General features: G+C 50.5%; 1 protein-coding gene across 1 annotated transcript in view; it reads left to right on the top strand.

Annotated features, from left to right (window-relative positions):
• The window catches only part of BCAS3 (BCAS3 microtubule associated cell migration factor), a gene marked incomplete at its 5' end in the record, with an annotated part of 537,991 nt that overhangs the window by 507,076 nt on the left and 18,264 nt on the right, over positions 1-12,651 (top strand). The window contains one exon of the mRNA XM_081805976.1: positions 7,318-7,485. Coding sequence (XP_081662102.1) covers positions 7,318-7,485 — 168 coding nt within the window. The remainder of the gene's footprint in view (positions 1-7,317; positions 7,486-12,651) is intronic.

Here is a 12,651-nt window from a genome sequence, read left to right as displayed (position 1 = left end):
CCAGCTTCCGGTGGCTCCTGGCATTCCTCATCTTGTCACAGCATAAGTCCAGTCTCTGCCTGTCTTCACGTGGCCGCCTTCTCGCTCTATGACCTCCCTCTCCTTTCTGTCATAAGGATACCAGTCACTGGATTTAGGACTCACCCTAACTCTAGGATGCTCTCATCTTGGATCCTTAATTATATCTGCAAAGACCCTATTTCCAAAGAAGGTCCCATTCTGAGGTGAGCGTATTTTGGGAGGAAATGCGATTCAGCCCACTATGGCAGGTAAAGGAACCAAGGTCCAAAGAGGCCAAATGACTTTCCCAAGGTCATACAGTGAGAAAATAGCAGGAGATGGCATGTGAACCCAGGTCTTCTGCTTATCATATACCTTTAAGTAAGAAAAAACAACAACAACAAAGAAAACCACGTATGGTATGAATGCTTAATTATGTTTTCTGGTTCGTGGAAAATGAAATATGGTACCCTTTACCCTTGGATACATCAAACATCATCTCACCGTTACTCTGTTAGTGTATTTATTATTAATTACATTTGAAACTATTCATGCTGGTGTGATGAACCTCTTATGTGGGAGTCACTCATTTCCTGTCCATGTGGTAAGTGGGGAAATTAAGACCTGGAGTGGCCAGAAAAGTTAATGGGAGAAGTCCAGTTATAACCTTGGTATCTTGAGTTGTGATCTGTCTCCTCCTCTTTAAAGTATGAGTTGTGATCATACACTGCACTTGTGAAAGCAGTTGCCAAAACAACTCTTCTGTTAAATTGTAAAGAAATCTTGGTGTCTCAGTTACTGTTGACTCCTCTGCTCTGGCTTAGGACCCCTTGATATGTTGGCCACACAGGGCGGTCTATTCGTGGACCTATGATGAATGATGAATAATCCCTTCCCAGCCGTGGCCCCAAGGGCCTATGAGAACAGATGTGCCATAACATCATCACATCTGGCACGTCAGCATCTCCTGGCTTGCCAACATTAGCGAAGGCATTTCTCTGCTGCTGGTACCTTTCCTTACTCAATTTACTTCTTACCTGGAGGAGCAAATCCCTCCCTTTTTTTCTCATGTTTTATATATTAAGTCATCTCTAAACCCAACACAGAGCTCAGACTCTCGACACTGAGATCAAGAGTTGCATGCTCTTCCGACTAAGCCAGCCAGGCGCCCCAGCGGAGTACCAAATCCTTTAAAATGACCTAACCCCAGGGCACCTGGGTGGCTCAGTCGATTGAGCATCCAACTCTTGATCTCCGCTCACATCTTGATCTCAGGGTCATGAGTTCAGGCCCTGCACTGGGCTCCACGCTGGGTATGGAGCCTACTTTAAAAAAGTAATTATTGGGGCACCTGGGTGGCTCAGTCGCTAAGCGTCTGCCTTCAGCTCAGGTCATGATCCCAGGGTCCTGGGATCGAGCCCCGCATTGGGCTCCCTGCTCGGCGGGACGCCTGCTTCTCCCTCTCCCACTCCCCCTGCTTGTATTCCCTCTCTCTCTGCCTCTCTCTCTGTCAAATAAATAATAAAATCTTTTTTTAAAAAAAGTAATTAACTTAATTTAATTTGAAAAATAAAAATGACTTAACCCCAAAACCCAAACCCCACAGCCAAATGGATGAATATGGGATAAAGGTGGCACACTGTCACAAGTTTGGTGACCATTAGATAATCTGAGTCATAAAAGACTGCCGGGGTCTAGGCCCCTTTGCTGTATACCATGTCTGTGGGCGTGGGATCATGGTTACCTTGGGAACCACCCTAAGGGACTGAAAGGGGCAGACAGGCTCCTCATATTCTCTCACCTTCCCACAGCGAACCAATCTCCGTTAGTCACAACGTAGTGCATATTGACATAGTGAAATATGCCTGTGGCCACATCCGGGTACCAAGTAAAGCTAATGTCCTCAGCCTGTGCTAATGTGAACCAGCCTGGAATGCAGAGGAGCTCTCCCCCACAGTACCAGTCCCCAGCTCTGTTGAGTGAGCTAGTTTGGAGAACAGGCAAGGAGGCTCTCCGGTGGTGTCTTCCATCCTGCCTGGAATCATTTCTTAGCTCTCATGGACGTGATTATTGTCGTGAGCTCTCACCCAGAAGGGCTTGTGTTTAATGACGAGTTTTGCTCCTGCTACCTGGCCTCGCAAGTGGCTGGAAATCTGATCAGCAGGCTGTCATCGAAGTCCAAGTCCTGGGCTAAACCTAATTGAGGCACAGGGAAGGCTGTGCCACAGTCTCCTAAATAGCTAGGGTGTGATTAGACACTATCAGCTCGGAGGAACACCCCACCTCCCCCATGCCCCCTCTTTCCCTCAGGCTCCGTTGCCCCTCAACAATGGTATACAAAAGACAGAGCACGTGTTCCCCTAGGCTCCCCAGGAGCTGCAGGCTTACCAGCTGTCACAGCATGTCTTTAATGGGTTTGTGAAACCCAAGAACCTGACCCATTTCTCCTCTGGGGAAAGAGTGTAACACAGGATGCTAAGCTGGAAAGCAGGATTCGGGAAGCTCACCTGTATGAGCCTGGCTCTCTGTGCCATCCAAGGCAGGTGGTTCGGTTCTTCCAGTTCCCGGGGTCTCCAATCTAAAATAAATGCACAGAAGGCAGCAGAGTGATACCGTGACATTGTTTTCTGCTCACTTATAACCTCCTTCCTTCCTCTTATTTAATTTTAGCTCCCTTTTCTGCCTACATCCAGCTCATTCCTCCCAATCCTGGCCCTAGATGTTTAGGCGCCGGGATCCTACCCAAAGGGTATTGACTCCAAAGCGACTGTCTGATTTCTTAGATGGTCCTAATCAGTTAATAAGCAAACATATTTTGAGTAAGCATGATGCACAAAGTCCTGTACTTATTACAGACTGATGGATTATGGAGGAATCCATGCCCTCGAGGAGCTTCTACACTAGGTTGGAGAGCAGATCATGAGAATAACACAAGGCAGGATGGGAATGACCCCATGGAACTGATCTCATTAACCTGGGATCTGAAGACGGACTTCAGAGAACCATACAGAACCATAATTGCTTTACAACGTTCTATGAAATTGCTTACATAATTTTATGTATGCAAACATACATTTTTCGGGCAAGTTCAGAACTTTAATCAGCTTCACCTGAAAGGTAAAGAACCTGCCGTGCAAACAGACTTTCTGGAACAGCTCTCATTATAACCTGCGTGGTCACTCAGGGTTTCACCGAGCAGGTGAGACTTGAACCAAATCTTAGAAAATGCTGTGCAGAGAATAAGGTGGGAGGCAGCCTAAAGGAAGGGGCTCCCAAGAAGCCTCAGAGCAAGACTGTCACACCTAAACCCATGCCCTTAAGTTACCTCACCTCTCTCCCTCAGCCTCAGTAAAATACAGATCTGTAAAATGGTGACCATTGCTGCTTCCCAGAGTGTTGTGAAGGACCATGAACTTTTTTTTTTTTGGCTCACTCTGTATCTCAGTGCCATGCTTGACTCATATCATAGTGGATGCTAATCAATATTTGAGGAACGTGTGAGTTAATTGAAATAATATGAGGGGGCTTTGCAACCCGCAGAGCATTGCTTCAGCAAAAGATCTTTGTTGCTAAGTACGTATATTTTGTGCTTTGCAAACAGCCTGCGCTAAGTGTCTTCTCCCCTTGAAACTGACCCTTTCTCCCGTAATGGGACTCAGAGGGCCAGCTCATCTGGTGGAGTGTCTCGGGGCCGACCCGATGAATGATAGCCGTGCAGACAACACTGGCACGATGTACAGTCGCCTAAGAGCACAGAGGTGACCTCACTGTCCAAGGGCTTGGCCTCTTAACCCCAGCCCTTGCTGACATGCACACACCTGCAGCTCTCTCACTCCGGGCCCGGGACAGTCCATGAGCTCCTTTGCTGTCCTCATCTGCACTGGCAGGGGTGGAAGGCAAGGACAAGGAAGGGGGCACTGCAGAGCCTCTGGGGGGATCCTTCCAGCACAATAGGTCCTCTCTGTGACTTCTCAGGACAGTAGAGACGATCCAGTGCTCCCCTGCCGGACACTGTTTGTATCCCCAGCCTCCTACCTGCACCCTCCTAGCAATGCCCATGTGAAGAGAGAACAGATTAGATCTTCCATCAGTGTTTTTTCCCTCCCGTGTGCCATCCAACAGACAGGAGACTCATCAGCATTACGGTGATACTCCAAGGAAGCTGGGCTGGTGGGGAGTGGGAAAGACTTTTTAAAGGTATCGGTTGAAGGTGACAAGAGTCCGCAGAATAAGTTAGAAAAGATAAAGGTGATTTCTCCCTATAACAGTTCTCCACTGGAAGGGATGGAAAAATAAAGTAGGATGAAATCAGAGAAGGAGACAAACCGTAAGAGACACGTAACTCTAGGAAACAAACTGAGGGTTGCTGGAGGGGAGGGAGGTGGGGGGATGGGGTAACTGGGTGATGGGCATTAAGGAGGGCACGTGATGTAATGAGCACTGGGTATCATATAAGACTGATGAATCACTGACCTCTACCTCTGAAACTCATAATACACAGTATGTTAATGAATTAAATTTAAATTTAAAAAAAAAATAACAATTCTCCACGGCAGATGCAGCCAGGAGAAGCAAAGTGTAAACAGATAGAACGAACTCCAAGCTAAGAATTAGGGGCCTGTCACTTAGAGACTTCGAGCATGCCGTTTACTCTCTCTGAGCTTCCAGCTCCTCTCCCATAATAATTGGAGGTAGTACCTACTCTACCTCTCAGGATTGTTGTGATCGTCAACATTTATGATCATGCTTCCAATGGTATAAAGTTGTACGTATTTGCTATTATTAACATATACAAGAGCACACCCATTATGTGCCAGGGGATTGATTGTGTATTTATCTAATGCAATTATCACAACAACCCTATAGGGTTGTATTGGTTTTCCATTTTTATGGATGCGGAATCAGAGGCTCAGAAAGGTAAAGAACTTGCCCAGACCCACGTAGTTAATACGTGTTGAGAGCCTACATTTCAGTCCAGCTCTATTTCCATTCTCCACCAGCTCATGATTTCTTTTTCTCCTGTCTACTGTTGTTTTGTCCCTAAAATACCACGTGCTCCGCTGGCCTTTGCTGTCTGTCGTAGGCCAGGCCCACCCTCATACCTGAACCCTTCTTGTCATAACATCTTGCTGGCTTATGTTGTTTTCTTCTTCCTCTTGGCCCCACTATCTGCTTAGCTGCCCTGACCTCTAAGAGCGGCGTGTACTAACTCTGACTGAGCACCTTTTAGGGGCAGGCACACTGCTCTTGTGAAGTGACAGAAGGTAAGGGCGTCCCCGCTCTTGAGGCAGACTCTGAGACATGTCTGTCCATAAGAAAGCTGCCACGGCAGCCCTGAGGGTACAAGGGGGAGGAGTGTCCATGTTTCATTACTAATTCCCTCATCTGGCAATCACCAGGCGTACATGTCCCAGGCAGACTCTTCAGAGTCACCATGATGCTACAGCTCTTGATCTTGTCGGTTAAGAGTGGGGCAGCACCGAAGGAGAACACAGGCTCCGGGCAGGAACCTGGCTTAATCTTTCATTCCTTCGAGGCAGGGTTATTAGTTCTACTTCAGAGATGGAAAAAGGAGATAGAGGGACTTGCCTAACATCACTTAGTGAGTGGGGAGTGGAATCAAAAGCTTAGCTTATGTCATTAGTCCCTGTGTGTCCTTAGGGCCTGGGCACCTTTGAGTTGTTGCTAATGCTGGTCTCGGGTTGGCTCTGGGCTTGGCACTCACAAGGCGTGGCTGCACAGTTGAGGCCCTTGGAGGGCTGACGCTCAGAGCGCCCCACCCCCACTACCAGCGCCTGGCTCCCCAGATCCATCCTGACCCTACTTGATGAAGAGAGAAGGTGGTATCAGGCAGCTCCCCATTCCTGGGTCCCACCTGACAAGCCGATGCAACCAGCAACCCAGTCCCAAGGTGGGCCTCCCTCTCTTGGGGAGATACATTTATAGATGTTACCCATCCTCCCAGCACCAGGAATCTACCCCACAATTAGGCAAGAGATAAATCAAAGCCAAACTTGGCTGATGACATTCAGGAGCCAGTGGTGACCCTTGCCACACATATAAATCCCAGCGGGCTGGCCAAGGGCCTTTGTCTGGTCCGAAGAGCTCAGGATTATCTGGCCCTCTTTGCTGATGTATGGAGTCACCGGCTGTCGGAGTGTTTACTAACGGTTATCACCTCAATGCTTTGGCCATTATCAGAGGCAGGGCCGCCTGCCGGGGCTGGGGCTCGCACCCTCTCTATTACCACCTGTCATTGGCAGAGAGTGTGTGCTGACGCTGCCCAGTCCTGACCGCCTAGGGAAGATAGTTTCTGACGGCTGATCAAAGAGGAGAAGCAAGGCCTGATAAAAAAGTGTGTGTTGTGCGTACTTTTAACTTTAGGAAACATTGGCATTTGCATTTTTTCCCCATCTTCCTGGTGCTGGCAGGAACCTAGCCCAATAAATGCAGTGGATTCAGTTACCTAATCACTGGGAAAATGGTATGTGCTTAAAGCAACAGAGCATGACGATAATCTCCTTCCAAGAGAGAGTAGACGAAATAAGCTTTCACAGAAGACTTGCTGTATAATAGAGGAGAATAATTTAAATTTAGACTTTGAAGTGATCTTGCATGTAAAATTTCATCTTGGCACTGAGTAGAGTGCCATGTACGTCTTGGAATTGGAGAGCAGCTTCGGGTTAAGGAACAATTTATGCTGAAGATTCTATCACCCAGTGCTGTTGCTGGCATCCCCCAAATGGTGACCCCGTTGTCCGTCTGTCCTTGGGCAGCTAGGGGACTGCGTGCGGCAGAGTAGAACGAGCTCTAGATTGAGGCATCAGGTGATAGGAGTTCTTGAACCAGGTCTGTCACAAACCCGCTGCTGGATCTTGGGTCGTAACTTCTCTGAGCCTCAGATGTAACACGAGGAGGTTTGCTACAGAGGATGGAGTGGTACGGAAAACTTTTCTGAAGCTTTAAAAGCCCCGTAGCCCCTTTTTTAAATGAACTGTTAGGGAAGCCCTATTGCCTCAAAGAAAGAAAAGTAGAGGTGTTTGGGTTGAACCTGGCAAGGAGGTGCTCTGCCCTTGACCTACTTCTGAGGTCTTTTTTCTGGAAGCCTACCCTGTCTGATCCCGTGGCACGAGCTGCTTCATTCTGCCTTCCCACCCGGGTGTCGTGGTGGTGTCTCCTGCGTCCAGCCTGGAGAAGCGCTGAAGGGGACCCCGCGGGGTGCGGGTAGGGTGGGGAGAGCTGGTGGTGGGTACACAGAAGAACGGGCCGCTCTCTCAAAGCACGGACTCAAGGTCGGATGTCCCGTGTGTGCCGCAGGTACCTTTGACCGGAGCGTGACCCTGCTGGAGGTGTGTGGGAGCTGGCCCGAGGGCTTTGGGCTGCGGCACATGTCCTCCATGGAGCACACAGAGGAAGGCCTGCGGGAGCGGCTCGCTGATGCCATGGCCGAGTCGCCGAGCCGGGACGTGGTGGGATCCGGAACAGGTAAAGGTGGCCTCACACTTCCAGCCTGACGCGGTCAGGACGGGCCCGTGTGGGCGTAGGCCTTCTCTGGCGGGAGAGGGTGTCCGTTTGTTCTAACCGTGTGTTTCTTTGGTTCGCACTCTGGCTGCCCTCAGTTTGGACGTCTCTGGTATGGGAGAGCCCTGTGTGAAGGAGTGCACCGGGCCCCGGTGACCCCTCCTACGTGGAATAACACATGTAAAAATGCGGTGATAAGCGCAAGCGTGTCGTATATGCGGCTGCCGAAAGGACACCTTCTCCAAGGGAAGGGACAACCTTGGCAGCCCTAGGGCTCGGAGCGTGGAGGCAGCAGACCTCCTGTCACGCCTGAGGCTGTGTGGACTAGCAAGCATCAGTGGGGCCCGCCGGCCTGGAGGGAGCAAGCGCGAAGCAGGCAGGGCTGGTTTGAGCCCCCAGGCTGCTTTTTCTCCTGCTGCCTTTGCCCGCCGGAGCCCGGGGCAGCTTCTCGAACCCTAGAGCAGTCAGAAGACGTCCTTAGGAGATGGGTGAGCCCTGCCCCAGCAAGCAGCGTACACGTGCACGGCACACACGCATGTGTCCACGCGCACACACAGCATGCAGTTAGGAAAGACCACGATTCTTCCATCTCCACACAGTCACAGTGCAGGATCTACCTCCTCTTTCCCGAAGCACCTCCTCCTTCTCCATCTCTGTGCATGCTCTAGCCCAGCTTCTAGGCCCGAGAAGGACCGCCCAGCAGGCCTCTTCCCCACTTCCTGAGGTCGACAGGAACTTCCTGCTGGGCCGAGCAGATCCTGGCCGTGGGCCTTCCCACTCTCGCCTGCCCGAGGCCTCTATAGACCGGCCACCGGTTCTTTACTGTGAACGTTACCACCCCCGCTGCACCGGCCTACCCGGAAAGAGGATCCCGGCGAGGAGAAACTTACAACCTGGGGCAGGAAATCAGGACCAGCAAGATTTAGAGAGGCGAGCATTTGGGGCAGGACTTGAACTGCCTGACGTCATCACACGTCCGTCTCACTTCCGTGTGGACCCTCCCCGTCCCTTAGCTAGTTGGCACTTAAGCCCTTCCCTCTCTTCTTCCCTCCCATTCAGTCCTCGTGTTCCTGCGCAGCGCTAGCTCTGGGCCCGCCCACGGTGCTTGCGCGGTACCCGGCAAATGGACAGAATGGACTCAAGAAGGGGAGAGAAGGAGTGGGCCTGGGGATAGAGAAGTGCCTCACCAGGCCACAGGGGACAGCCCTCTCTGAGGGCCAGCCCCCGTCCACACCCCCTCCTTCCCTGGAGAGAGAGGAGATGTGGACCTTGGAAGCGGCGACCAGCCATGCCCCCTTCCTGCGTGCACATACATGCGCAGACTTGTGCACACCACCACTGTCCCCGTCATCCAGCCCTCCAACTCGTGGATGGTAGCCCACCGTGCCACTGTTCTGCAGATGAGGCGGGCTCTGAGCCCACTTTCCTTGGAAGCTGGAGGAAGGGGGGAAGCTTTTCCCTTTCTGCAACTCCCCCCAGCACCACCTTCCCCCTGCCCCGCTGGGGCCCCTGCCAGCCCCTGCCACATACCCCAGGGCCTGGTGTCACCAGACTCCCCAGGAGCCGCCCTTGCTGGGGCTCACGCAGCTCTGGGGCAGCTCCCCTCAGACAGCCCTTGGAGCCCCTCAGTGTCAGCCAGCAAACAGATTTAAAGGTACGCTGGGCCAGAGCTGGAGAACTTCAGCCTGGCACAAACAGTAGCCTGAACAAACCTGGCAGCAGTTCATCGGCCAGACAGCTGGGGGATTCCGGAGTGTCTTTGTGGCCTTAAGCAGGTTTGTGAAATTAAAAAAAGAAGAAGAAGAGATGAGAGAGGAAATTAAAACTGCATGACCCACAGGTCAGAAAATAAGAGATGCCCTTCTTGAGCAGAGGGATTTCATTTTCCTCCCCAAACTGTCACCAAAAGGGATTCATTTGGGGTTTTCTGACCATATTAAATGTATCAGTTTTTAAAAATCTACCTCTATTTTAAAGGTCAATAAGTAAAGCAGATATTATGGAAATTAACTCATTTCCCCTCTGCATGCTCCATTCAGACCTCGATAAAGAGGCCATTGGTCGTGGTTGCGGGACTACACAGGGTGCCTGATGGAAGGCACTACAGGACTGACTTTCTCGGCTGCCTCGGAGTACCTGACACAGGCAAACACGTAATGTCACCTTATCTGTAGGTCCTGTGAGCCACCGAGAGGAGCAGGGTGGTGGGGAGATAAGAGAGGGACGGGCTGCTAAGGCAAAGGGTGGCTTGCTGGAAACTCGCATCCAAATCACACCGCCTGTCCCAGGCCATTTTTGGGTGTGCTGGGCTGCCCCTCCGAGGCCCTGGGCCACACCAAGAAGCCTGGCACTTCATCTGGAGTTGCACAATGGGACAAGTGATTCTCAGCAATGGCAGAGAATGCTCCACTCTAGAGCATGCCCCACTATTATACAGGCTTTGCAGTGACGTCTGGGAATTGTTTACCAACCAGCTCTCCAGAGGGAAGCAGGAAGGCCCTGCTTGGTAGCATTTGGACATTTCTATAGTATAAAAACTCGCATTACGGCCAATTTCAAGCCATCAACACGGTGTCAGTTGGCTAGCTGAATTCCTGAAAATGTCGCCATCAGCTGGCTCCAGCTCCTCACCAGTAAGCTATACCATGGGCAAGTTAGCCATCCCCCAAAAGTAAAGCAAAACCTTTTAAAACCTTGCTATTCAAAGAGTGGTCTGCGAACCCACAGCACCATCTCTTCCTGGGAGCTGGTTAGAAATGCATAGTCTCGGGCCCCACCCAGCCCCGCTGAGTCTGCACCCGCATCCTAATAAGATCTCTACGCACATTTGACAAGGTCCGTCTTAAAACACGGTTCACCTAGGAGGCAGGTGTTACTTCTATCCTCTGTGGGGGCTGCTGACCGGTTAGTCTAATTAGATCACACGTGTAATTTGCAAATCTGCTCTGAAATAACTGGCTGAGTTGCTGTCTTGCAATATCATCACGCCCCTTGGCCCTGTTAGCCTTCCATTGTCCCCATTCAGAAGAACTCCAAATCAAGGTCAGTCCAGTTCTGCTTTTACACTTAGGTTTGCTGAGGGAGAATCACAAGCTGTTCAGATTGGTGCCTCTAGAGATTTCTGGCATCTACTCTCCAGTGAGCCAGGGGAAGCCTTCTCTATTTTTCCAGTAGCCCCTCCTCCTGTTCTCGGTTTGTGCTCGTCTTTTGCAGCAGAAACTAGCAACCAGCACCTAGAACAGTGTCTGGCGCATAGTAGGCCCGTGGTCACTATTTGCTGAGTGAGTGAATTCTGCATTCAGCCTAGATGTGAGCAGTTCTGCTGCAGCCCCTGCCTCCTGCTATGGCTTCTGGTCTGGTTTCCTTCTCTTAAAGATTCCACGGATCTCTGGTCCCCTGTGAGTTTGTTTTCTTTTTTAATATTTTCCCTCCATTTTTGCTTTGTTGTTTTTTTTTTTATTTAAATATGGCACATGTGCTCAGTCCATCGTTTTGAAATCAGTCTCTTGCCTTCTGCACGGGTGGTGTGTCAGACTCCCCCATTCTCCTCAGGTCTCTTACCCCACCATCTTGTCTCTCACCCTCAGAGAGAAAATGGTGGTCATTGTTCAAGAAATCTCTTGACTGCACGCTCCCAGATCCCACCGGTCCCCACAACAAGCTCCCCCTGTCCTCCTGAGGAGGAACAGTCCTGGCCTCCAGAGCCTGCGCAACCACAACAGCTGCACGCCCCCACCCCCCCCCACCCCCCCCCGCCAAGTCACCACTGGGCTGGGGGCTTTAGCGGCCGTGAGCCACGCCCTGCGATCTTGAGGTGCTCTCCCGTAGCCCCTTTCCACCTCGCTCTCCTGGTTTGTTTCTGCCTCTGGCTACTTCTCCTCCCTCCCTTTTCTGGGTTTTCCTTCCCCGTTGGCCTTAAGTGTATTTCTCAAAGCCCTATCTTGGCCCTCTTCCCTCACCCTCAGTCAGCACAGGGCACTCTCCTCTGCTTCTGGGGCCTCAGTTACTACCTCTAAACTGACTATCTCCAAATAATCTCCAAGCTGGCTTTCTCTCCTGAACTCCAGAACCATTTATCCAGGCACCTACTGACATTTCCACATGTCCAAAAGCTGCACTCCTCTCCCACAACCCCGGCCTTCTCCTGGTCCATCCCATCTCACTGTGTACGAAGCCCTTCGTGACCAGCCACTGCCCTGTCTCCAGACTCCTCTCCTGTTGCTCTCTACGAGCTCCAGCCAAGCTGAACTCCCCGGAGGGTCCCTGAGCACGAGTGCTCTCTCTGCCTGCCAGGCCCCCTGCACCTACTGCTCCTGCCCGGAATGCTGTCTCCCACAGCCCCTCCTCTGTCTGTCGCCCCCCTCAAAACAACCTGATTAATTCCTGCTTAGCAGACATTCCTTTCAATATTGCCTTTTCTAGAAAAATAGAATTTTTTAAATAAGCAAAACATGTACTTACTCCAGTTGTTTTGTGTCTAGGTAGATATAACCTAATACCAACAAATCTTCATAAACACCTGGATACATATTAAGTGCATTTTCTCTTTAGACTTTAACTCTTTCCATCTTTAGCTAAAGCTTGTTCTTTCTTCTTTGCACTCTCCCACGTCCAAAGGCAAAAGCCCCGGGACTCATTCCCAAGCCCCGATCAGCTTGACACGTCTCTGTGGCAGGCAGCCTCCTTTTGCTGCTGTTGACTCTTAAGAGCTCACTAAGTCAGCTCTCAAGGTCAAGAGGGACTGTCTCTTCCCCCTGACTGTGGCTTCCTGCATCCCCAGGAACACCGTTTCTCCTTTATAATCACAGCACTAAAGGTAGGAAAGAGGCTTCATCTTTTTCTGTCTACAATCTCTTCAACGGACTATTTTGTCCAGAAACAATTACTCTAGGGGATCACACTATGGACTCAATCTTTGCCTCTTGCCTTCTGTCAGACATACATTTACTTCCTTACCCAAACATACAGAACTTTCACAAACAGTATTGTAAGCAGTGTATTCTAGTACTTTCTGTTTTCTTACATTTTTTTAAGAGCGTAGTCATGACCCACTAAATTGATTTCACAATACGTCAGTTTGGAAAACAGTGCTCTAATTTATTCGGCCAAATCCCCTCGGTTTTCCTGTAT

The sequence above is a fragment of the Leptonychotes weddellii genome, chromosome 15, assembly GCF_054177405.1.
Source record: "Leptonychotes weddellii isolate Sample4059 chromosome 15, ASM5417740v2, whole genome shotgun sequence".
NCBI lineage: Eukaryota > Metazoa > Chordata > Mammalia > Carnivora > Phocidae > Leptonychotes > Leptonychotes weddellii.
This window is presented reverse-complemented; position numbering and strand designations above follow the sequence as displayed.